The 25,770-nt window shown below is 46.7% G+C and overlaps 1 protein-coding gene across 2 annotated transcripts in view; it reads left to right on the forward strand.

Annotated features, from left to right (window-relative positions):
* The window catches only part of Ypel2 (yippee like 2), a 60,327-nt gene extending 40,154 nt beyond the window's left edge, over positions 1-20,173 (forward strand). Inside the window, exons 3-5 of one of the 2 annotated variants that reach the window (XR_015045006.1) lie at positions 10,507-10,550; positions 11,757-11,865; positions 15,885-15,957. Coding sequence is in view for 1 of the 2 variants with exons in the window: in XM_021177474.3 (XP_021033133.1) it covers positions 10,507-10,550; positions 11,757-11,865; positions 15,885-15,974 (243 nt within the window). In the remaining variant the exon portion in view is untranslated. Of the gene's footprint in view, positions 1-10,506; positions 10,551-11,756; positions 11,866-15,884 lie in introns of both variants that reach the window. The other variant, XM_021177474.3, reaches the window with a different exon arrangement.
* The last annotated feature ends 5,597 nt before the right edge of the window (positions 20,174-25,770 follow it).

Here is a 25,770-nt window from a genome sequence, read left to right on the forward strand (position 1 = left end):
TGTCACCCCAGTGCACAGAGGAGGAACTGAGGACACATGAAGCTCATGACAAAGTGCTAGAACCACGGATTAAGTTTCTCTTGCCCAAGCACAGTCATGTGTCAGCAGAATGTTCTGAGAAATTTGTCCCTAGAAGATTTCAGCCTTGTACAGATATCACAGGGTACTTACACAAACCTAGTTAGTTCTGTCACCAGGTCTTCTATGCTTAGAGAACTGCTCCCCACCCCAACACAGACACATATACATACTCACAAACACACAGACACACACATGCAGACCACACAGACATACAGACACAAAGACACACACTTTTTTTTTTTTTTCGAGACAGGGTTTGTCTGTAGCCCTGGCTGTCCTGGAACTCACTCTGTAGACCAGGCTGGCCTCGAACTCAGAAATCCACCTGCCTCTGCCTCCCACATGCTGGGATTAAAGGTGTGCGCCACCACGCCCGGCACAGACACACATTTTGAGATGGGGTTTAATTATCAGGCTGTGGATGGCCCGGAACTAGTTGTATAGACCAGACTAGCCTAGAACTCAGATCTATCTGCCTCTGCTATTCAGGTTCTGGGATTAAAAGTATGAGCCGGCCAAATTGCTGAGCTTAGACCATAGATGCTTGATGGACCCAAGAACTTCAAGTAGACAATCCAAAGAATTAAAGTAGCAAAGGATGCAAGGCCGGGAAACTCGGGCAGCTCTGAGAGAAAGGGCTCACTCAGCTCATTTGAGGAATTGGACGGTGAGGGATCAATCAGCCGTGACGTGGGTTGACTCAGAAGGCAGTGAGTTTGCTCTAAAAAGTGTTGAGATTTGGTTGCAATTCAGGCGAGAATCATGTGGGTCTGTGCAATAAACAAGATAACGTCCTGTGTTGTGTTTGGAGGGCTTCCAGGACACGAAGCTCAGCCCACCACACGGACTTCCAAGGGACCGTGGTCACCGGAGGGAAGGAGCATTTGCTCTGCAAGTCCCAAACAGCCTTCTAATCCTCCTTTGCCAAGGGCAGGATTTTTAAGGAGCCTAAAAAAGCTAAAAGCTAACGTCTTAGCTTTGAATTATTTATTTCAAGTGTTGTGCAACAATCATTGAGTGGTGAGCTGGAGAAGCTGTTTTTAGTCCGGGATGCAGAGCATTCCCTGGGTGGTCCTCAGTCAGCCTTAAACACTGGAGGCCCATAAATCAAGCTTTTGTTTTCTCTTTCGTTTACTCAGAGCGAACCAACTCTGAACTGGTTCACTGTATGTAACAAAACTTATAGGAAGCTGACTGGCAAGTCAGAATTCGAATTCGTTAACTCACAGTGGTGTGCTTAATCCTGAAGGCTTGAACTCTGCGCTGTCTTTCTTGAAGGTAAACTCACTTTGAGGGAGATAATTAAATCTGTACCGTTAAGTAAATATGGCATCGGAGCAGAGGCATTTGACTAGCCTGTGAGATTTCACCAGTCCTGACGGATTGACCCATCTCCTCATTAAAGAGAGAGCTTTCCCCAGTGAACACCTGCTCGGGAAATCTCAGGACTTGAAGTCAGAAGCCATAGACTTAGATCCTGACCTTGACCTACGCAAGCTGTAGGAAACTGGAGGTTCCTGTAGGCTCTGGGCTTTACTTAAACTATAACATGCATTGTAACCTGTAACTCCAGAGCCTGATAGTGCATTCATTTAAGACTAAGTCCCTTCTTTTTTTGGTTTTTCGAGACAGGGTTTCTCTGTATAGCTCTGGCTGTCCTGGAACTCACTTTGTAGACCAGGCTGGCCTTGAACTCAGAGATCCGCCTGCCTCTGCCTCCCAAGTGCTGGGATTAAATGCCCAGCCACTAAGTCCCTTCTTTAGGGTGTCATGTATACAATACCCTTGTTACCCTAGCTTAATTTTCCAGGGCTTGCTTATTTATTTCTTAACCACTTTGTGCTTTCTGCATCTGCAAAGTGGATGGGTGGGGTTAATTTAATTTCCTCATCATGTTGCTTAGAGGATTGTGTTCGGATCACATACTGGGCATAGTAAGTACCATATCAGCATGAGCCATGACTGTTACATCCAGCCTTCCCCCTAAGCCCACCTCCCTGCCCACTTTGTTTTTTTCAAGAGTTTACTACATATTGTGTGGTTCTCTCTACCATGTGACCTGGGGGATGAACTTGTCATTAGACTTGGCGAGTGCCTTAGCCCGCTGTGCCATCTTGCCCTTGCCCCTACAGTGAACCACTTCAGTCTCCTGCATTATTAACTCCAGTTTCACTGCAGCAATTGCTACAAATATGTGGAAAGCATGGGGTGGGTGGGTTGGTTGGTTTGTTTCTGTAGAACATGTAGCTTTAGCCTTGGAAGGTGCTGGACGTTTATTCTTCAGGAGTCCATTGGTTTAACCACAGACTGCACAGTTATCCTTAGAACTCTAAGGGTATTTCATTAGCAAGTGCCCCATGGATTTCGGGAGTGGTGCAGACTGAAATATGAGTCAGCAGATATTTTGATTTTTATATTGCTTGATATATTTTAAATATTGATTATGAAATATAAATGTTGGTATTTATACTTTGAGCACAGCATCTTTAGATAATAGTAACTGAATTATTTTCAGAGGCCCCAGTGACTTTGACCTCCAACAGGAGTACTCTCTTAGAAGTTTTTAGTTTTATGTTTGAATTGCAAAGGGCCCAGTGGCTGGCTTACACCATTCCACCACTCCCAGTGGCCAGTTCAGAAAAGGTCGCTTTCCTAAGCAGGCCTTGTGAGGGTGACTCGCCAGCCAGCCTTTGTCCTAGGGGACAGGGTGTGTGGTTTTGGGCGCGTCCTCTACTCTGTGGAGCTGAAGACTGAGCCTTTGCCAGTCCTTGTTTCTCTATGGGGATAGGGGAGGGACGGAGGACTGCTTCGAGCTGGCAGCATCTGTCTTCTCACGTTGTGCTTACGTGGGGATTTACCACTCAAACCCACTGCCACGGCCTGGGAAGCTTAGCCTGCCCTTAGTTCATCAAGTCTATCTGAGGCCCTAGCACAGTGAGGACAGAGCCTGTGGTGATTTGGAAGGGAGTCTGGGAGGCCTGTTGTGAGTTCCCTAAAAGCTATCCTTGTATGAAAGGAAACACTTATTGAGGAAGCTTAGTAAGACCTTTCTATGTAGCAGGCTGCGTGCCTACTGTACGCACACATGAGCTTAGTTATCACAGCATCCTCGTCTAGCACTGTTCTCAAACCTTTCTGCATGTGGGTGCCCAAGGCTCAGGAGTGACTCACCCAGGGATGTGCAGCCAGGGAGAGCTGGCCCAAGGCTTTCTAAGCACCAAAGCTGCCAGCATCCTCGTTACCAAACAAACATGAGGCAGACATGACTGCGAGCAGGGGCATCAGGCCCCTCAGGCCCAGCCATGGCTCAACAGGTGTGGGGTAGGTCTCAACATCACCAGGTGTAGATCCCAGACTTTTGGCAATGAATGGAAGCACCCAAGGCCCTGGATCCTCTGTGCACAACAGATATTTCTTCCTTTAGAACCAGTCCCTTCCACCCCACCTTCTGTGTGCTTAAAGAAGGGGAGGGTGAATGAGACCCATAGGCCAAAGTTATGGAGGAGCGACCTCCAGGAGGCCATCCTGCAAGAGTTCCTTTTTTTCTGTTTTTGACATTGTCTCCCTGTTGTATGTCACTCTGGGTCACATGGTACTCAGCTCATCGACCCGGAGGCAGTTCTTCTGCTTCTGCCTCTGGCTCCGGTGCTGGGATTACGGGCACACCATCGTGCCAGGCTCACACCAATCCCTATGTGAAAGTTTTGGGTAAGTCATGAAGATACACGAATGGTGACCTATGTCCCAGTGTGGAAGTCACAGTCAGGAAATTCCTTTATAATTAACCCGTCTCCCCTGTCTCCATGTGAGTCCATTTCCTTTGACCCTTGTTGTTGTAGGGATGGTGGGAGAAGTCCCTTGCAGAAATCCTTGCTCGTAGCAAAACCGCACATGTATTCTCATTCTGCGAGTTTCTAGCATTTCTAGATTTCCCCACTCTTAACCTCTCCATGGTCCAGGGAGGATCTAGCGCTATTTACTTGGGTTCTAGCCTGTTGCCCTGATACTAGAACACCCCCCCACACACACCCCCACACAGACACACACACCATAGACATTAATGATAGACAGAGAAAAGAATGAGACTGAATAATAGGAAAGTGGCTGACCTGACCCTTTCTCATAACATGCCACATCTGTTTCCTGCTGGGTCAGGGGTGGCGCCAGCCAAAATTCCAAAGGAAAAGATGTTACTAATCCCCCTCTGTCCCTCTACTGAAGCACTCCTTACCATCCTGATGAGGTGCTTTAACGCCTCTGAAGTATAGCGCCTTGTGCAGCTCTATGGGGGTAGAATTGAGCCTGCCTACCAGAGGCTGAGGCAGGAGAGAGAAGGGATGATTGATCCCCTGGTGCTGTGAGATTTCTTTTTGGAGTGTGAGAATATTCTGGAATTAGACAGTGACAATGATTGTACAACCTGTGACTGTACCAAGATTCACTGAATGTTACCTTTAAGTCACGTTTCCATTCTTTTTATGTCTCAAGCACTTTTGAGTCAGAATCTCCTATTCTATTCCAGGCTGGTCTTGAACTCATGACCCTCATTCTTCTTTTCCTATGAAGACATTTGAAGCTTCACCCTTTGTCATTCTAAGAGAGCGGCTGGGGAAGGATCAAGCTGTCAAGAGTACCTGTTGCTCTTGGTGTAGACCTGGATTTGATTTTCAGCACCCCTATGATAAAGCATGAACATCCATGAGTTTAGTTCCAGGGGATCTGATGCCCTCTTCTGACCTCTGGGCACCAGGCATACATATGATGCGGTGCTCATGTACAAGCCTATATAAATCACCTGGATACATAAAAACTTTTTTTTTTTTTTTTTTTTTTTTTTTTTTTGGTTTTTCGAGACAGGGTTTCTCTGTGTAGCCTTGGCTATCCTGGAACTCACTTTGTAGACCAGGCTGGCCTCGAACTCAGAAATCCGCCTGCCTCTGCCTCCCAAATGCTGGGATTAAAGGCGTGCGCCACCACGCCTGGTTTAAAACTTTTTTTTTTTTAAAGACCAAAAGATCAAAGTTACCAAAGAAAAGGGGGCTTGAGGGATTGAGTCAGCTTTTGATCTCTTCCTCAGGCTCCTGAGAAGCCTTCAGTGAGAGATGGTTAAGCTCACCATTCTTAACTGCCCTGTCAAGCAGGCATGATATCCATTCACAGCTGTAAAAGAAGAGCAAAGAGATGCGCTAGTGGGAGCTGCAGTGTCAGATTCGGAACCTGCCCTTTCTGGGGTGACAAGTTCCTCATACCTTAGATGATCAAGGGCCCGGTACACTCCCAGAGGTCACACCTGCTCCCCACACCTCTGCATTCAGCTACCTCCACCCCTGTTACAACTGTGTGCTGCCGAACCAAAGCCTGTTTGTTTTTCTTATTTTGAGACAGGGTCTTGCTGTGTAGCCCACACTGACTTCAGACCTGCATTCCTTCTTAACAAATGTGTTCCACCACACTGGGATCCAGCAGTTCTACTTTAAGAAGGAATCACTGCCTTCCAGACTCCCAAACAGGGCCAGAAATGAGCGGTTTTGGCTACCAAACAGGAAACTCCGAGCCCTTTCCGTTTCTTTGAGCTGGCTGGAAGGGCTGGGCCTGCAACTAGTACTGTACTAGGATAGGAGAAAAGTTTTGTATGGCTTGAAAGAAAACTAAACAAAACCAAAAAAAAAAAAAAAAAAAGAAAGAAAAAAAAGAAAAACCTCTTGTGAAGGCCTGCACACCAGCCTTGGTTGACACACAACATGGAAAAGAACTGCCTTGTTGCCAGGCAGTAATGACATTAAACAAATGTGTCTGACAGTCTGTTCGGCATCTCCTGTCTGAATTCTATTTGCTTCATTTCAGTTGCTTCCTTAGTTCCCTTTCAGCTTCCCCACCTCAGCACCACCCCCACCCAAGGGAACACCAGGCTGTGCCAGGTTGTGCTGGGCTAGGCTGGGCCCCACAGGATACCGTGACCCAGCCGGGCTATTCTTGTCTGAGTCTATTTGCAAGAAGCCTGTTGTTCTCCGTGTCTGTTTTTCTCATCATAAATGTTGAGTTGGCAGGGGCCCCGGGGTAGTGGAAGCCATGGTAGAAGAGCGTCCAGACTTCTGCCTCAAAAAAAAAAAAAAAAAAATGCATCTGGCTATGAGTGCCAGGCTGAGGAAACCAGGCCGCAAATGCTGTGTCTGTGGGCTTACCTGAGGAAGTGTTCCCACCAGGACAGCCCTGCTTGCATCCAGTCCCCTTGCCAGGACCTGGACTTGTACCAGCAGACTCTCACCAAGCATGCCTGGAGGAACTGTCCTGGCATACCTGTGAGCCACCTTTGAGCCTAAGGAGGCTGCTTTCTTTGCCCATTCATCCTCCCCTGCCCCTGCTCTCTAGGAATTTTAATCTGTGTCAGACTGGCAGTATTTACTTCTCAGCAACATGCAGAAGCAGATGGGTACCTACACCCCCCCCACCCCACCCCCAGTGCAAGTGACCTTTCAGCAAGGCGCTCCAGCATCCGCTTAACGTGCATGTGCATGGATTCCATGAATGCACTGATATAAAGTTATAAGTTGTGAACATAAGAATTTTATATGGGGCTGGAGAGATGGTGCAATGGTTAAGAACACCAGATGTTCCTCCAGAGGGCCTGAGTTCAATTCCCAGCAATCACATGACAGCTCACACTGCAAAGCCTCTTCTGGTGTGCAGACATATAGGTAGTCAAAATATCTGTATACACAAGTAAACTTTTAAAATTTTTTTTTTTTTTTGGTTTTTCGAGACAGGGTTTCTCTGTGTAGCCCTGGCTGTCCTGGCACTCACTTTGTAGACCAGGCTGGCCTCGAACTCAGAAATCCGCCTGCCTCTGCCTCCCGAGTGCTGGGATTAAAGGCGTGCGCCACCACGCCCGGCTTAAAAATTTTTTGACATTGCTTTATTTTATTTTATATCACCTTTCATGTTATTAACAATTTTATTATTTGGCCATTTTATACATTTACATGCTGACTACTCATTGTTTTTTCCCTATTACTCTTTCTGATCATTTTGTTTGAGTGTTGTTTGAGATAGGGTCTTGCTTTGTAGCCCTGGCTGGCCTCAGACCCCACCCTCATCCCCCAAGAGAGCTACCTATGAGATTAAAGCGTGTGCCATGACTGGCTTCTCTGATTGTTCCATTTTTGTTTTTGTTTGTTTGGTTGGTTGTTTTTTTTTTTTTTTGGTTTTTTTTTTTTTTTTTTTTTTTTTGAGACAGGGATTCTCTGTATAGCTCTGACTATTTTTGGAACTCACTTTGTAGACCAGGCTGGCCTCAAACTCAGAAATCCGCCTGCCTCTGCCTCCCGAGTGCTGGGATTAAAGGTAATAGATACCACACCAATCAATCTTTAAACACAAAAACACAGACAAAGGTAGGATGGTGTTGCCTGCTATTAATCCTGGCACCTGAGAGCTGAGACAGGAGGCAGGACAGCTGCTGTGTAGGGAGTTTGTGGCTAGCCTGGCACAAAAGAAAGAAAAGGAACAAACTGGTTTAAAATACAGGATGGATACTTTTTGAAAGAACTGTGCTAGAGGCTGGAGATACGACTCCACAGTTAAGAACATTTGCTGCTCTTAGAGAGGACCTGGGTTCAGTTCCCAGCACCTGTATCAGATGGCTCACAACCTTCTATAACTCTAGCTCCAGGAGATCAGCACCCAACTTAGATTCATACACATCTTAAATAAATACATCTTAAATTTTGTAAATATTACTGAGTAAAAAAGCCTTTCAAAAACTTTATGTGTTTGAGTGACAGAAAGCAGGTTTGCCTATGGAGCCATAATCCAGAAAGTGGTGCAGAGCAGAGGGAACGGTAGACTTGGAGGCCCAAGAAAATCTTGGAAGGGTGAACCATTGGTACCCCCTCTCCCTGCCCTTTTTTTCCCCCTCACTATGTTACCTCGGCTAGCCCAGGACATGCTTATGTAGACTAGGTTGGCCTCAACCGAGAGCTGGGCCAGGTGCGGTGTGGCCCATGTCTTTGATCCTACCCCAGTGCACATCTGCCCATAGTCGGAAGTTTTTATTTTACAGATGGATGCTAAGTGATATTCCTGAGATCGAAGTGTAAATGCATTTGATAGCTTGTTATTCGTCAGAGGGCTGTAACATGCTTTGTATTTCTAGAATACATGGAGGAAGAAGCAATGATAGGGGGGAGTAACACCACAGAGTTCCAGATGAAAATCTCTTGTAGTCTAGTGTGGTGGTGTCTGCCTTAATCCCAGGCACAGCAGGCCAGTTCAGTCTACCCAGTGAGTTCCAGGCCAACCAGGGATATGATACAAACATACACACCCACACACACACATGAATATGAGTGATCCTGCCCCCCCCCCAAAAAAAAAAAAAACCCTGGTTTTCTGAAATGCTCTATGAACCAATGCCACCAGTCCTGGTGATTATCCTTAATCTCCATTGTGGTGATGGCTTCCTAGGCGTATAGCGGATATCAGAACTCATGTAACAATGCACCCAATAGAAGAAATATAGAGGCAGTTCATACTATCAGCTCTGGAGGCTGAAGCAGGAGGATCACTGCGAGTTCGAGGCCAGTCTGGGATACCTAATGAGACTCTTCAAAATAAAAATAAAACAATTATTATGTGCCAGAGTCACATGCTGCGGGGTTGGAAGAGAGCCTGAAACATGAGCTGTACCTCGGAGACCTCACAGCATAGAGAAGGAATTTGATTCAGAATTTTTAAATCCAAGGGCTGGAGAGATGGCTCAGCGGTTAAGAGCTCTTCCGGAGGTCCTGAGTTCAATTCCCAACAACCGCATGGTGGTTCACAACCATCTGTAATGGGATCCAATGCCCTCTTCTGGTGTGTCTGAACACATCTACAGTATACTCAAATGCCTAAAATAAATCTTTTTAACAAAAAAATTAAATTCAGATGCAAAGAAAAACGTAGGTGTTGGTTGTGTGTGTCTTCCTGGGAAAGTCAGAGGACAGGGTGGACAAAGCTGGGGAAGTTAGCCATTGAGCGCAGGTAAGCTTGGGCTAGCATAGGGTACAGTGTTAAAGTAGCAAGAGGAGTCACTAAGTGGGCGGCTTTTGTTCCCTTGAGCCGTTTGTGTAAAGTGTAGGCTTTGTCACAGGGACCTTTGTGTGCAGTTTGAGAGAGAGGTCATGGTTCCCAGAGCAGTTTCGTTGTGCCTCTGTGTGTGTGTGTGTGTGTGTGTGTGTGTCTTATGCTCAGGTCTGGACTGAAGCCGGTGACTGTCTCTCTGCTTGCTGCTTGAGCTGCACCTGGGCAGGAAGGCCATCCCCTTATCCAGCTGTTCAGTTCCCAGCTCCTCCGCAGGAAGTCTGCCTTTCTCTGGCCAGAGGCACCAACCCTGAGTACCTGTACTCCTGACAGAATGGCTGTCTAGGCACAGTGCTCAGAGCCCCATCTGGTGCTTTTAGTCATCTGTCAGCTCCACACCCCAGATTTCTTCAGAGTTCCTTGTTTCCTTGTCTGTTTTTATACTGGTCCCACCCCTACTCCCCCCCCCCCCCCCCCGCAACCTCCCAGAGCTGACTAGGAGTTAAATTGGGATACCATTGTCATACCACATTAAAAATGCAAGCAGGCAGAGCATGTCGGCCAGACAGCTCAGTGAGACCAGAGGAGGGAAACCTGTGCTAATGGAGGGAGATGCCAGATTGCATGGTAAGCCCTGGCTTCTGTCTGTCACTGACAGGCCAGAAGGCAGGCCAAGCTAGAGGGTGAAATGAGACTTCTGCCCATTGGGCATCATTGAGACCAAGTACACAGCAGAAGAGGAGCCCTGGAGTCCCCACTTAGGACTGGAACTGCTGGGGGTTGGGGGTAGCACTGGCCAGGAGCAAGGCAAGTGATGAGTGCAGACTCTTGTGCTGGGGTCCAAGTAAGAAGAGGGCAAACCAAAGGGTCTGTACTGGGTTTCCGTGCCTGGCCACTGTGTGTGAGAGGCCACTGTGTGTGACATCAGTTCAGATTAATTCTCCCAGTGAATTCCTCGTCGGACAGCATGAAGAACGGAGGGCTATTTAATTACTTGCAGTTCTGTTGTTAAATAAAGATCAACTTTGTCAGTGTGTCCCAGGCTTGCCATAGCTTCCCAAGTGCTGGTGTTAAACACTGACACACTGCACTATTACACCAGCCTGGCTACTCTCTTGTAATCTGTACCCCTGTCCCTCAAGTCACCTGAGCTGGTAAAAATAGCCCGAGTGTGTGGGCTGCCTTCATCTCTGAACTGTTTATTCCGTCTTCACCACCTCCTGCCTCATGCCACCTGCCAGCTAGACCTCTTGCTGGCCGCATGCTCCCTTCTGCATGGGCGGTCAGGTTGGTTGCGATTTGGGGTTGGTTTCCCAAATAAGTAACATGGATGTCTAACTATTGATTTGTCTTCTTGTATTTCAGTCCTTCCAGGGAAGTCAAGGGCGAGCCTACCTCTTCAACTCAGTGTGAGTGTCTCTGACTGGGTATCTGTTTATTGGGTGCAAGTCTCGAGGGGTGGGGAAAGCACTCCTCCGATTCAGCAATGACCTCTGCCTTAGTAATATCAGTAATAATAAAATCCCTAGGGACATTCCCATTAACAACTGGTAGTCAGTTACCTTAGGGGAAATTTGGTTGGCATCATCTCCAACTAAAAATAATGGTACTCGCTGCAGTATCCCCAGCACAGGGAAAACTTAGAGGGAGTCTCTGATAGACCTTCATCGTGGAGGTCAGCCAGACCTGAGATTTGTGACGGTGTGTGTGTGTGTGTGTGTGTGTGTGTGTGTGTGTGTGTGTGTGTGAGAGAGAGAGAGAGAGAGAGAGAGAGAGAGAGAGAGAGAGAGAGAGAGAGAGAGAACGAACTTATGTTAGGGGGAAGGCTTAGGAAGAGCCTCATCCCTTCTGCAGAGGATGTCGACACAGCCTGTCATGGGATTCAGCCTCTGACTGGGCTAGGAAGACAAAGCTCGCAGACATCTGATAAACGAACAACGAAAGGAAATGTAGCTCATTCCTTGGAGCAGGTGTTCTGTAAAGCAGGTGTGATAGATACTCAAGGGTCACTCACCCTGATGATACGGACTGAAACACATGGTCTCGTTCACTGTCTTAGGCATCCTCTGTAACCCCTGTGCAACCGTCTCGAGGCTGTGAGCCTCCCTTTCAGTTACAAGACCGGGGGGGAAGAGATGGCTGAGGCAGTGCTGCCAAGCCTGACAACACAGAGTTGGGTCGCTTGAAAGCTAAGCTTACTGTAGGAGAAGAGAACCTATCCCCAAAGCTGTCCTTGCCTCCACGAAGGCACCACAGCATGCATGTGTCCACCCAACAAGTAAATGTAATGTGAGTTTTCTTTTAGTTACAAGATTAAAAATTAGTGTCAGAAAATTTAAATCCTAAGCAAACTGTCATCCAGTGCTATTTTGGATCAGCCCACAGAACTGAATCTTGCAGATGCAGGATTTATTCCCACGGAGACATTTCCATGTGGTTACCTTTGAGGCGATGGATGTTTCTCATTTCAGTTTTAGACCAGTTCCTTCTCCCTGTAGGCTTCCCTGGGAGTAGGCCTGTCCAGTCGGTTTTTGCCAGGAGCTCAGCTTGAATGACTAATGGCTGTTTATCCTTCTGACTAACCACTGCTCGCTCTCTTTCTGTCTTTGGCACAGAGTTAATGTGGGCTGCGGGCCTGCAGAAGAGCGGGTGTTGCTAACAGGACTACACGCCGTTGCAGACATTTACTGTGAAAACTGCAAAACCACTTTGGGCTGGAAATATGTAAGTACAGATGAGCCTGGGAGGGAGGGGCTAGGAGCGGTAGCTAGCAAAGGGCCTCCTGGGTAAGGGATGCTTTCTTCCAAAGGCTGCCCTCAGCCCTGGGGGCTCGAACCTTTGTAAGACAGGTAATCCTGCCCATCTCTTCACCTGGCCTGGAAACACTTCCATGGGCGTGTGCGAGTACATTTATTAGCAGGACCTTAAAGCATCTCCTGAAAGCTGACTGTGTAACAACCCTGGGAAGACGGCTCAGTCAGCAAACTGTCCATAAACACGAGGACTTGAGTTCTGATCCCCAGGACCCTTGGGAAAAACTGGGTGCAGCAATACATGCTTGTAATCCCAGAGCTGGGTAGGCATAGACTGGGAGAATCCCCGAGGCAGCCAGTGCAGCCAGTGGGCGAGCTCCTGATTCAATGGGGGGCACTCAAAAAGGTAACTCAGGAAGACACTTGAAACTAACCTCTGGCTAACACACCTTCATTTTCTCTTTCTCACTCACACACACATGTACACACCAACAAGTATATACATACACACAAAAATAAGAAACACTAGCTATCCAAACATGGTCCTATACACTTATAATCCGTGCAGGTAGATGACAGGCCCAGATGGACCACATGAGACCCTGTTTCAATGAAGTAACAAAGACAGACAGAGCCGGGTGTGGTGGCGCACGCCTTTAATCCCAGCACTCGGGAGGCAGAGGCAGGCGGATTTCTGAGTTCGAGGCCAGCCTGGTCTACAAAGTGAGTTCTAGGACAGCCAGGGCTATACAGAGAAACCCTGTCTCGAAAAACAAAAAAAAAAAAAAAAAAAAAGACAGACAGACAACTAACAAAACACAGAACTGACTGAGTATTCTAGCTGGGCTTGGGTCTCTACAAAAGCATGGTCAGTGCTTTCACAGTTACCAGCTAGTTTTTGCATGCCGTCTAAGCAGCAGAATGAGACTCCGACGGGGCTCTGTCTCTTAGCTGGCTTTATGCCTTCACGCTCAGCCTAAGCAATACAGCGTCACCTGTGCATTGCGGTACAAGCCTGTGATTTTTGTATTTTGGAGGAGGTGGCAGGAGGAGCTTGGCCTCTTGGGGGAACTAATAAAATCTCTTAAAAGATATAATAGCCGGGCGTGGTGGCGCACGCCTTTAATCCCAGCACTCGGGAGGCAGAGGCAGGTGGATTTCTGAATTCGAGGCCAGCCTGGTCTACAAAGTGAGTTCCAGGACAGCCAGGGCTATACAGAGAAACCCTGTCTCGGAAAAAAAAAAAAAAAAATATATATATATATATATATATATAATAAAGTTTATTACAGGAAAATAAATTAAGGAGCAATGGGACCGTGTGGTGGCGATGATGTCAGGTCTTGCCAAGGGACAGATCGGCCTGAAAGTTGGGTCCTTTTCTGCAGCCCCTCCCCCCCCCCCATGAGCAGTAATTACAGGAACGTACCACCACGTGATCACAGTTCTGCTGTTGATCCTAGAACTGCTTCATCCATTGAGATGTTGGGTTAGAGGAAGAGATAACCCTGAGTTGGCTGGTTTCATTTGTTGCTTGAGGTTCGGGTTTGGTGATCTGACAATTTTATAAAAAGCTGTTGACTGTAAACTTACTGGGAGTGAGTACTGTAGGAAGCACTTGCCTAGAAGCCCTGAACTTGATTCCCCGGCATCAGGAGAGGGAAAAAGATGGCGATCCACTCCCTATCGTGATGATGGGCAGGACAGCGGGGAAGCATCCGATGGCTTGTATTGATCACCTTGGTGTACCCAACTCTGTTCTGTTCCTTTGTCTTGGTATTTTTATGAACCTACAGAACAATCCTACAGTGCAGTGGCTCTCAACCTTCCTAATGCAGTGACCCTTTAGTACAATTCCTCATGGTGTGGTGAACCCCCAACCACAAAGGAAAACCTCATATCACAGGATGCTGGGAACTCACTATGTAGCCCAGGCTGTACTCCTTCCTCCTGCCTCTGTTGCCCAGTGCTGGGATTACAGGAGTGCCCCTTGATCCCGGAGGAAAACTCACCCTAGTATTCTTACTCTTCTTCTCTTCTGCCCTAAACAGAGACACAACAGGTCTAATTCTCAAATTATAGCACAGACAGACAGACAGACAGACAGACACACATACAGAGTGCACAGGAAAACCTGCTGAATCCATAGTTGTACCGAGTGTTTGCACATTCTCTGGTGTCCTAGCTCCCCTCTTCCTCACTTTGTAGATTGATTCTTAACAAGACAACTTAAAGTCTGAACTCTTGTTCTAAAACACAAGAAATAGAAAGTTCTGAGTAGAAGTGGTAGTTCACTAGTAATGCCCGCTGAGCAGTGGTAGCACAGGCCTCTAATCCTAGTACTTGGGAGGCAGAGGCAGGCCGACCTCTGCGTTCCAGGATCACCAGAGACACACAGAAACAAACAGAAAAGAAAAGCTGTAGTTTGTGTCATTATTTTGTTGGAACAGTAGGATCTGGTTCCTTACTGAGCTCAGAGGCTCTGCCAGAAGAGCCCCTTATCTACTGCTTGTGCCTCTGTCATTACCCAAGTGACTTCCAGGAGAGGTGTTCTGGGATAATGTATAAATGCTTGTGTGCTTCCTCACTCTGCATGTGAGATAGTCCTTTGTCCTATATTGGGCAGAAAGGCTTTCTGTGGGGCTCACTGAGAGGCTCCACAGGGGTGGGGTGGTGGTGGTGGAAGCAACCTGCCAGGTAGGTGGAGAGGGTGGGGTGGGAGGAGTTTCTGCAGCTGCGGGGGGGGGGGGGGGGGGGGGGTTCATGCAGTGTCTGTTACCCTGGAGCACAGTAGTGAAAGAAAAGCTCTTGATTCACCTGAGGTGGAAACAGAGAGAACAGAAAGTGAGACCTGACTGGCCTCAGTACTGGAGGGACTTGCTACCCTACTTATGTATAACAGGTGCAGCTTTTTGTTGTTGTTGTTGTTGTTGTTTTTCCGAGACAGGGTTTCTCTGTATAGCCCTGGTCCTGGAACTCACTTTGTAGACCAGGCTGGCCTCGAACTCAGAAATCCTCCTGCCTCTGCCTCCCAAGTGCTGGGATTAAAGGCGTGCAACACCACTGCCGGCTAACAGGTGCATCTTAAGATGATAACCAGGCTTCTAGAAACCAATGTCTGTAAGGCAGACTTCTAGTAAGTTTCAGAGATCCTAGTTCCCTCAAGAGCTCACATACATGTATGTGTGCGAATGATTGTCAGCTTAAGACAGGGATCACTATGTAGCCATAGCTGCCCTGGAGCTCACACAGACCTGCCTCTGCCCCTGCCTTTGCCCCTGCCTCTGCCTCTGCCCCTTCCCTGCCTCTGCCTCCCGAGTGCTGGGATCAAAGGTGTGCACCACCTTGTCAGGGTTTGTTTTTTTTTTTTTTTTTTTTTTTTTTTTTCAAAAGCCAAGAAGCTTCACATAAAAACCAAGATTGTCCACTGCAATGCTCCCAAACTGGCTTCCAAAATCAGCAGCTGCTTTTTATCTGTTTCCTGAAGGCCTGTTATCTGACTTTCAGTCTTCCGGGAATGCAGAAGTGTGCAAAGCAAGAACATCTCTGCTTAAAGTTTTTATTGTGTTACAGGCAACAGAAAGTGACTACATATGGCATTTGTGGGTATTGGAGAGGAAGGTGTACTGAGAATAGAGATAAGGGAAGACATGGGGAGAGGGAAGAGAGGGCAGCGAGGTGCCTGCCGCAGGTGAGATTGGGATCCCAGGCTGAGTAGCTGGGAAAGAGCTTACTGAGATGGTGACGTTGGAGCAAAAGTTTAAAAGAGGAATAATCCAAATAAATTCTGTCATGATACTGAGGAATCCCAGATGTCGCTCAGTTGTGCTGCTAACAGCAGGAACTCAGGACACCTGTGTGCTGGAATGTTTGGGGCACCTGATGGCTGTCCAGGTGCCTGTCATCAGCCACACCGCTGCTTCTGTGTCTCAGAAGTCATCTCTGCCTTTGGTCACTCTGTGTCTTTTTTTCTCTTCCTCTGTTTTATAGGAACATGCTTTTGAAAGCAGTCAGAAGTATAAAGAAGGCAAATACATCATTGAATTAGCACACATGATCAAGGACAATGGCTGGGACTGACCTGATAGCATCCATCCGGTCCAGCATCCATGTGAATGCCACCCAACTGAACATTCTACCCAAGCGTGAGAGAGTGACTGAACACACTCGGTTCCATCAACTTAGGGGCCTTGCCATCAGGGGTCATCCTCCCACCCTGACACCATCATTTTTGGTGACTGGCCTCTAAATCACTGTCTCTCTGTCTCTTTGCTTTGTATCTGTTTGTGAGTTGATCTTGGCTTCTCTGTTCTAGTGTTGGCTGAAAACAGTTACGAGCTGGAACGGACCCTAGGCTGCATGGTGGCAGCCCGGCTTGAAGGGGGGGCCCCCTGCCCACATGAGAACTGCCTAATGGCCTGTCAGAACAGTGGCACATGAGCATGAGGAGCAGAAAAGGGGAACCTGAGAGTCCTAGGATTGGGGAAGGGGCAAGAGGGTGCAATATAATAACTGTACCGTTCTTGGAGACCTGCTAACTTAGGCTTGAAATAATTGACTCCTTCAAAAGGACAAAGAGAAAAAAAAAATACCTCGTGGCTTTTGTTCTCTCTGATGATACACTCCTGCCCTAGCATCAGATGTGCCAGGACAGCGGATTAGCACAAGAAGCAACCTTGATTCTAGCTGACAGGGCAGGACCCTAGCATTCTGGACCTGGACTGGAGAAGGTCCTGCTAAAGAGATGGGGGGTGGGGAGTGTGTGTGTGTGTGGGGGGGGGGGTAAAGCTCAGTGGGTTTTAGTGATTCTGCCCTCTCCCCCCCCGCCCCCCTCCTGGGCAATCACCTTCTGGGTCTTCTTAACTGATTTAGGTTGCAGGAAAAGATGCAAGATGTATGTGTCCCATTTAGCCCGAAGCACAGTAAAAATCAGTAATGGAGGAGAACCAGGAGCTGGAGGCATTGCTGTGGACTGGGAGCTCCTGATAGCAAGCAGGAAATGTAAAAATGCAGAGGCAAGATTCTGGGAGGAAGCGTTCAGATTGGAGCCAGTGAAGGCTTAGCACATCTTTCCTCATCCGATGATCAGTAGCTTCCATGGGACCAGCAATTCTTTGTGCACAGTGTTTCTGAGTTTTGGGTTCCCCCCCCCCCCCCTCCAATTCTATCACCATAACCTGGGAAACAAAGATCCAAGATTACGCCTGCATTCTTAGCCCGGAATCTCCTATGTGGATAGACATCTTTTGGCCGTGTGGTCCAGCAGTGGGAAGGGATTACAGATTCAACATTACTCCTTCACCCACCGCACCCAAGCTTCCTTGAGTTAGGGTTGGGGAGGAAAGAAAAAATCCCTGTAAATCTCTTGAAATGAAAAAGAATTTATTGTGTGTAATCAACACTGTGAAGGCTGTTTTGCATCAATCCAGCTATTATGTGGATTTGAAATCCCGTTTGAATCCATTTCATTTATTTCTTAGGCAGAAGATAATGTTAAAATATGGGCATATTAGGTACTTCTCAGAATCTTGTTCTCTAGCTAGGCTGGTCCTACAGGAAAATTCACCTCTGGGAAAAAAAAAAAAAAGCCCAAGAAGAGAAGGAGCAAGAGTGAGCTCGTGAAGATAGGAGCCTGTAGCCTGGCTAACCAAGCAGGCTAAAGCATCCCTCCAGGAACATTTTCCAGTCCACATCCCCAGCAGAACCAAATTCCATCAGAGAGAGAGCTGTGGTGGACACGGCTTTGTCCTGATCTGGAAATGGACAAATTGAGACTTGCCAGGGCAATAGGAAGTCGGCCAGCTCAATAGACTGCCTGTCTTCTGGGACACAAAAGGATTCCTAGAAACAGAATTTTGTTCCTCAAGTTTGCTTGTCCTGGGCCCTGGAAGACTAGCTCTGCCCCCCACCCCAGCCACTGCACAGCAAGGCCCACTGAGGGCCAGAAAAACCACCCGTGACTCCCAAGCTCAAGTGGTCAGTGGCACACATTTCTCCAGTTTCACATTCCTAAGCTGACTTGCCAGCTCCAAGTGTCATCCATTGTCCCCTCTTTATCCTGTCCGAAGATGTGGCCTTCATTAAAGATTTGATTAGACCCTTTGCTCAGGGAATACAAGTCCTTTTTTTTTTTTTTTTTTTTTTAAAACAAGGGGGTGGGGGGGTCAAACCTAGGTAGTTTCTTTAAAACTAAAGTTGGTGACTTGCAGAAACTGGATCTATGGTGCCCTGGGTGGAGAAAGGGGCAGGGTCCTTGAACTACAAGTTTGGGGGTGGGACCAAAACTCATCAGGCTTCCCTTTGTGACGGTGAAACCAAAAGTGCTTCTTATGACCATTCTTCGCTCCACTCACAGCTTGTCTACCTAACACTTAGCAGTATTAGCGAGTCCACAGCCCAGTGGGCGGCAGAGGCTTATGCACCCAAGGCCTCTCTGGTCAGTTTTTTTTTTTTTTCCTCACCAAATGATTGACTCAGCATAACCAAAGACCTCACCCCTTCACTCCACATAGGTTCAAGGAATGGGCAGTGGATTGGGTGACCTTGGGCAGGGGTGGGCAAGGACAAAAGAGGAGAAAGGGAAGACCCAAAGGTCTGGACCTCAGCCGCCAGCTACCTTCACTTTGAAGTCTAGCTGACCAGCCCTCGTGCCACCTGCCCTGTGCCACTGTGGATGATGGGACAGTTGTCACCCTGGAATCCATCCACCCCACCCCCACCCCACCCCCCGTATCTCCCCCCAGGCTGCTGATGAGTAAGTAAATCAGCATGAGTCAAGTATAGCCAAGCTTGATGCTTGCATGCTCACAGCGGGACCTGGCTACTCGAGTACCGACCGCCCCAGCTCCTATGACAGATCATGTAGATAAAGTAAAAATCTCAGCTGGTGGATCAATGTGTACAAAAGAGGTGTCCCCTTTATAGTGGAGATTTCCAAGTATATACATATATCTCTATACAGTCGCTTGTGAAATATACTTTTGTAAATAATATTTAATTTTTTAAATAATATATTTGGTGCTGTATTCTCAGACCCCCCTGAGAGCACTTTTATTTTCAATTCTATAGCTTCATCTGTGTTTCTCGGAGTATATTTTAAGGGAAAGGATAATCATCAAGATACTCTTTTTTATTTTCTTTAAGGATCTGTAACTATAAAAATGGATTGAGGCTTTAAAACATTTTTGCAGTTTTCTGTTTGCATTTTTACCCAGCAGAAGAGACTAGTAAATTATCAGGTTGTGAATTGATACTTTCTTGCCCAGTATTGGCTAGAAAAGAAACAAGCTTAGTAGTAACAACTTGAGAGTAATTACTGTAGTTGGGAGAACTTCCAAGAAATTGGGATAGACTGAGAGAGAGTGTGTGTGTGTGTGTTTCATTTTTCTGTTTCCTTTCCTACTGAGGACACTATGAACTACAGTTTACACCTTAGACAGAGTTTTCCCTCTGGTTTTCATGTGTGAGTGGACCAAGAGCCCAAAGCAAGATTTTCTTTCCCTGAGGGAACGTTCCAGTTCCTCTTCTGTGTGTTCAGCTTCTACAGCCAGTGAAGCAAATCTGTGAAGAGAGCCAGCGTGAAGTCTGTGCCTCTGAGACGGGAACGGCTCAGCCGCGCTCACATCCCAGGGCTCTGGCTGTTCTAGAAGCCATGTCATATTAGAAGTTAACAAGTTCAGGTTTAAAAGGATAGTAATAGCTTTTTTTTAAAAGTCAGATTGCTTGGGGTTCAGGCAGAGGCTGGCAAATCAAATCTTGAACACACTTTTATATTAAAAAATCTGCCTCAATGGAAATACTAGTCCTATGACTGGGAGAGATTGTCTTTGAAATTGTGGTTGATTAATAAAATTACTATACAGTCATGAAATGTACCCGGAAGGCGTTGTCCTCCTGGGGTTAGATCTGTCCAGCGTCTTACAGTGGTTTGGTGAGAACAGGAGTCAGCTTCCTTTTCCCAGCCTGCAAAGACTCTGCACCATGGATTTGTCTGTCTGTCTGTCTGTGTTTACAAACTGTATTTGTTGGGTTTGGAATTGCTTTTGTTGTTACTTTTTTTCTTTCTTTCTTTTTTTTTTTTTTTTTTTTGTTCCTTTCTTGGGTGGGAATTTTTTTTCCCAGGTCACTTTGCTTCAATAACAAAGGCAATTGTTTTTGAATAATTTGTCTTCACCTCCTTCCGGTATTTGTACATAATGATTCAGTATTAGTAAGAAGTGCGTTATTTCTGTCATTGCTGATCTGTGTTGGTGCTCATTTGAGAAAAATAAAGTTTTCAAATACTGACTCTTGGGAGAATGTCTGTTTTCTTTTGATGCTGTGTGTGTGTCTTCATTTATATTATTGGGAAGCCTGCTCAAGGCCATCTGTCTAGCCCGGGGCACAGACCTGTTAGATGATACCATAAAGGATATTTCTCTTAAGGACACAAAGCCAGTTAATGAACAAATCTCAGGTCTCCTGATCATCTGCACATTTCTCCTGGCCTTTACCTAGCAGAAGCCCCAAATGACCTCTACCCAGTTATCTCTGCCATGACCCATCTTGTAAGAGTCTAAAAGCTTTTCTGATGACACCATTGTCTTTGGATATAAAATTGCATTAGGAAGGAGGCGTGCTGACATTGGGCGATAAATACATGTTATGATACATGAAGAAAAATCTTGTTCAAGTACTAAATGGAGATTACAGGCACTAACAAATCTATCACTATAATAATCCAGCTGTTTATATTTTACAAGCATACAATCTTGAATAACCAATCACTTAAGTACAGTAATATGCATTTATATGTACTGGTGCCTTTTTAAGAATATACATTATAAAGCTGGGCGTGGTGGCGCACGCCTTTAATCCCAGCACTCGGGAGGCAGAGGCAGGCAGATTTCTGAGTTAGAGGCCAGCCTGGTCTTCAAAATGAGTTCCAGGACATCCAGGGCTTTACAGAGAAACCCTGTCTTCAAACAAACAAACAAAAGAATATACAATATACTAGAATCCTTAGTGTGGGCCAGGCGAGGCAGGGACTCTGCTAACGTAGATCTGCAGCATATGCTCTGCATTTTAAACTTCTTCAGAGGGCTGGGCACGACGGTGCACACCTTTAGTCCCAGCACTCAGGAAGCAGAGGTAGGCAGATCTCTTGAGTTTAAGGCCTGTCTAGTCTACAAAGAGTTCCAGGACAGATAGTGCTACCTAGAGAAATCCTGTTTTTTAAACACACACACACACACACACACAGGTTCCCCCAAATCCCTCCTGCTCTCTTCCTGAGACTTGTCACCTATCGTCTGGGCCCAGCTGTGGTTGTCTCTTTTTTCTTGTCATTGGGCACATTATCTCCTTCCTGTGACCTGTTTTGCTTCAGTAGACTTTTCTATTACCATCTCACTCTTGTTTGCCTTTTGTGAACAGAGATGAGAAAAAAAATATGTGCAGCAGCCAGCCAGTCCTAGGCCAGGCCAGCCAGACCCTCATTCTGATCTCTTTGCTGCCTAAGGCAGCCATGCAGGGGCTGAAGCTGGAAGGAGAGAGTTGGGAGTGCCTGAGTCTCTGCCTGACCTGTGACTCCTGCCTGGGCCTCTCTGCCTGGCCTGTGACTCCTGCCTGGGTCTCTACCTGGCCTGTGACTCCTGCCTGGGTCTCTACCTGGCCTGTGACTCCTGCCTGGGCCTCTGCCTGGCCTGTGACTCCTGGCTTTGCTTGCAGAACTTTGGGCACTCCCTACACCACCCTAGGCAATCGAACCATCCCACAGGAAAGCAATAACACGCTGATTGCCCTCATTTCTTTAAACCAATGGGTCAGCTAGCAACCCATGACAATTGACTCCATAAGTTCTTGACTCTTGGGTTGGTTTGGGGTTTTTTGTTTGTTTTTCTTTTTTAAAAAAGAAAGAAGAAACAAGGCCATAAGAGGGATTCCCGGGTGGTCCCTACTGCACACCCCTTCCCTTACCTAAAGGAGGTCAGGGTTAGGCTAATGGCACCTCCAGGTCAGGGTCATGCAGGAGAACTGGACTTCTGTAAATGTTTAAAGTTATTTGGGCCAGACATGGTGGTGGACACCATTAATCCCAGCACTTGGGAGGCAGAGGCAGGCGGATTTCTGAGTTCGAGGCCAGCAGTTGCTGGGAATTGAACTCAGGACCTCTGGAAGAGCAGTCAGTGTTCTTAACCTCTGAGCTCTTGTGTCTTTCCCTATACTTGGCTGATCTGTGTTCTCCACACCGTTTCGTTTTCACAATAATTCTTCCACTTAAAGATGTGGAAACCAAAGCTCTGAGACCATAAAAGAATCCCCAGGGCACTGCTGGGATTTTTGTGGACTTGGTGGCTTGTGCTGTAATCTTGACACTGGGAAGAATGGGGTGGGAGGGTTTCTATGAGACCTGCCAGGACAACAGTGTGAGATGCTGTCTCAAAATACAAAAACAAACAAGCAAACAACAGCAAAAACAAACTTAAGGCTGGGTGGTATTAGCGGCACATACCTTTAATCTTGGGAGGCAGAGGCAGATGGATCTCTCTGTGTTCAAGGTCAGCCTGGTCTACAGAGTTCCAGGACAGTTGAGGCTACGCAGAGAAAACCTGTCTCAAAAAAAACCAAAACTACAGGACAGCTTCTAAAGTCGTCTCCTGTAATCCCAGCCCACCATGACACCACTGACAGATCTCACACCCAACATGTCATGGCTGTTTTCTTCCTTCCTTGCAGCTCTTCCCCCTTAATCTTCAGGTAAATCAAAAGTGCTTAACGTTTAGAATCTCAAAGTCAGACTGGAGAGATGGCTCAGAGGTTAAGAGCACTGACTGTTCTTCCAGAGGACCTGAGTTCAATTCCCAGCAACTACATGGTGGGTCACAAACATCTGTAATGAGATCTGGTGCCCTCTTCTGGCCTGCAAGAATGCAGGTAGAATCTCCAAGTCTAGGGGATAGGGATGTAGACCAGCAAAAATGTATGACCAGCAAGTAGCAGCCAGGAGTTTGGTTCCCAGCGCTCAATGAACCATGCTGAAGAATGACAAATGACTGTCCTTGGAGACAAGCTGAGTTTGAGTCCTGCCTAAGATAAGCATCAATCTCTCTCAACAAAATAAAAAGAGCCAGCTTTTGGCCAGCCAGTTCAGTCCTGTCCTAAAAACAAAAAAATACTGTAGAGAGGTCTTGCGCACCTCCCGCCCGAGACACTGCAACAGGATCCTTCTGCACATGTTTATTGGGAGAGCTTGATTGCAGAGGCGAAGAGACCCCAAGCCCAGAACTGGTGCTGCTTATATAGGCCTAGGAGAGGCGTGTCTCACACCCGGATTGGGTTATGCTTACCACCTCATTTGCATGCCTACATCTGATTGGTTAACTTCTCTCTCATCTGATTGGTTAACTTGTCTCTCATCTGATTGGTTAATTTTGGTTAATTCTCAAAACCTCATCTTGGCAAAAAAACTTTACTGCCTATGTATTCGTGATGGCCAGCGGAAGCCAGCGCCACCCTGCAACGGCACATATGGCTTCCCACAGAGAGGGGCCATCAAGATGGTGCTTGTTGTTAGGTCTGAGGATCTGAGAGAAAACAGCCTTTGACTAATGGAAGCTAAGAACAGAGAAAAATCTGGCTTTTTTTTTTTTTAATTAAGGACTCTTGATTGTTTGTTGTTGTTGTTGTTGTTGTTGCTGCTGTATTGTTTTGTTTGGCTTTGTTTAGTTTGGTTTTTCAAGACAGGGTCTCTCTGGGTAACAGCCCTGGAACTCAATTTGTAGTCCAGGCTGGCCTTGAACTCACCAAAATACACCTGCCTCTACTTCCCAAATGCTGGGATTAAGAAAGGCATGTGTCACTACTGCCTGTCTGACTGATTGCTTTCTTGTTTTGGAGAGAGAAAAAAATGTTGCTTTCAGTTAAGAATGATTGATATCTAACCCAACATTTCAGCATATGAAAGTGACTAAGATATCTCAATATCTGGCAGTTGAAGGTGCCAGGCTCTTGTGGAACAAACCAAGAGGCTGATTTTGAGCATAACAGCCAGTTTGATCAAAGTAGCTTGCAGGTGCCCTTACAATTAAGCCTTACAACTAAGCCAGGGTTCCCTCCCAGGAGGGGATAGGGCAGGTCAGGACCCTTACTGGAGGTTGCAGTCACTCCTTCCTACACTATCTGTAATCCCTCCCAGCTGTCTGTAATCCTGTCTACACCACTGGGTTCTCAAGGTCTGCAAAGGTGTGATAAAGGGTAGGAGATTTACCAAGTGAATGATGTCATCTGTGCTGCACTAAGGGGAAGAGACTTTTCAAAGGTGTGGCTGTTTGGGTGACCCACAGGATGACCTCTCACCCCTGCTAATGTAAGTAAGCCCAGCAAACTCATTGGTTCCCAACGTTGGATCTTGGTGTCATGGTTACGTCGGTCTATCTTTGGAACTGTATTTGGTGGATGGGAGGTGGATGTTTCTCTCTATCCAAGGAGTTCACTAAACCACAGTCTTGGTGGCTCAGCTCTATAATCCCAGCTGGAAGAAGACAGAGGCAAGAGGACTAAACATTCAAGGGCAACATGGACTATATACTGAGATTTTTTTTTTCTTGAGACTACTTTTTTAAAAATTAAATGTCATTTGTCACAGGAAGAGATTTCTAATTTCTAAGTGAATATGAAAATCGTTTTAATAGAACATCCAGAAAAGCTAATATTCTGAAGGCGCTTAGCAAATCATTTGAAACCCATGACAGAACAATTAAGTGTTGTTTTGGGCGCGGGGGGGGGGGGCGATTAGAATAGTGTTAATGATTTATCTCAAGTTCATGAACTCAGAGTCAAATTGAGGGCAGTGATGGACGCCTGTAACCGTAGCACCTGGGAACTGGAGGCAGGGTGAGGGTAAAGGCCATTCTTGTGTGGCCAACCAACCCACACTAAATTCAAAGCAACAAACAAACAAAAACCCTGGACCATACACAAAAGAAATCATCAGAGTCAGATAAGAACACCGGCTCTGGTGGTGTTCAGAGGCGGGTCTACAGACGTCATGTGACAGCATAGACATTTCTGTCTGAGAAAGCTACTGCAGTCTGGGACTCAGATACCAGCACAAACCTAAGTTACTAAGAGGTCAAATATAGGCCAGGCAGTGATGGCGCACACCTTTAACCCCAGCACTTGGGAAAAGCAGAGGCAGATGGATGTCTGAGTTCAAGGCCAGCCTGGTTTACAGAGTGAGTTCCAGGACAGCCAGGGCTACACAGAGAAACCCTGTCTAAATAAATAAATAAATAAATAAATAAATAAATAAATAAATAAATAAGCAATCTAAAAAGAAGGTCCAATGCAGTAGCACCAGGTCGTCCCTGGCACAAATAGCCATTGGCATGTGTATTGCATAGCACTCATTCCTTTAATCTCAGGTCTACAAGGAGGTAACCCTCACCTGTAGGCTCTGGGCCTGCTAGCATGGTGGCCTGAGGCTCAGACCTACCCAACCGGAAGAGGGTGTGCACAAAAGAGGAGCTGGGGGCATGGCTCCGTAGTAGACTGTTTACCCAGCATAAGCAAGGGTTCTATCCTAAGCATGGTTAGAACCAATGACTTGAAAGGTGATGGAGGAGGATGAGGGGGGAATCTGAAAATCTATTCTTGACTGATGGGCAGACCCTTTAGTGGTCTTCAGGAATTCAAAATTAGCTCATTATACTTGCACCACACTGGGAAAGAGAGATACTGTCAAACTTGACAATACTGTCAAATGTACTCCCATAGCCCTCCCTGAGGACCCCCAACTCCTGGGCCACTTCTCCAGAGTGAAGCCACACAAGCAAAGCAGCCAAGCTGAGGAATGAGAAACGCTTTGTTTATGGCCTTAATAAAGGAGTTCTTGGGA

Source organism: Mus caroli, unplaced genomic scaffold (genome assembly GCF_978045245.1).
Source record: "Mus caroli unplaced genomic scaffold, Mus_caroli_1 scaffold_13, whole genome shotgun sequence".
Classification (NCBI taxonomy): Eukaryota; Metazoa; Chordata; class Mammalia; order Rodentia; family Muridae; genus Mus; species Mus caroli.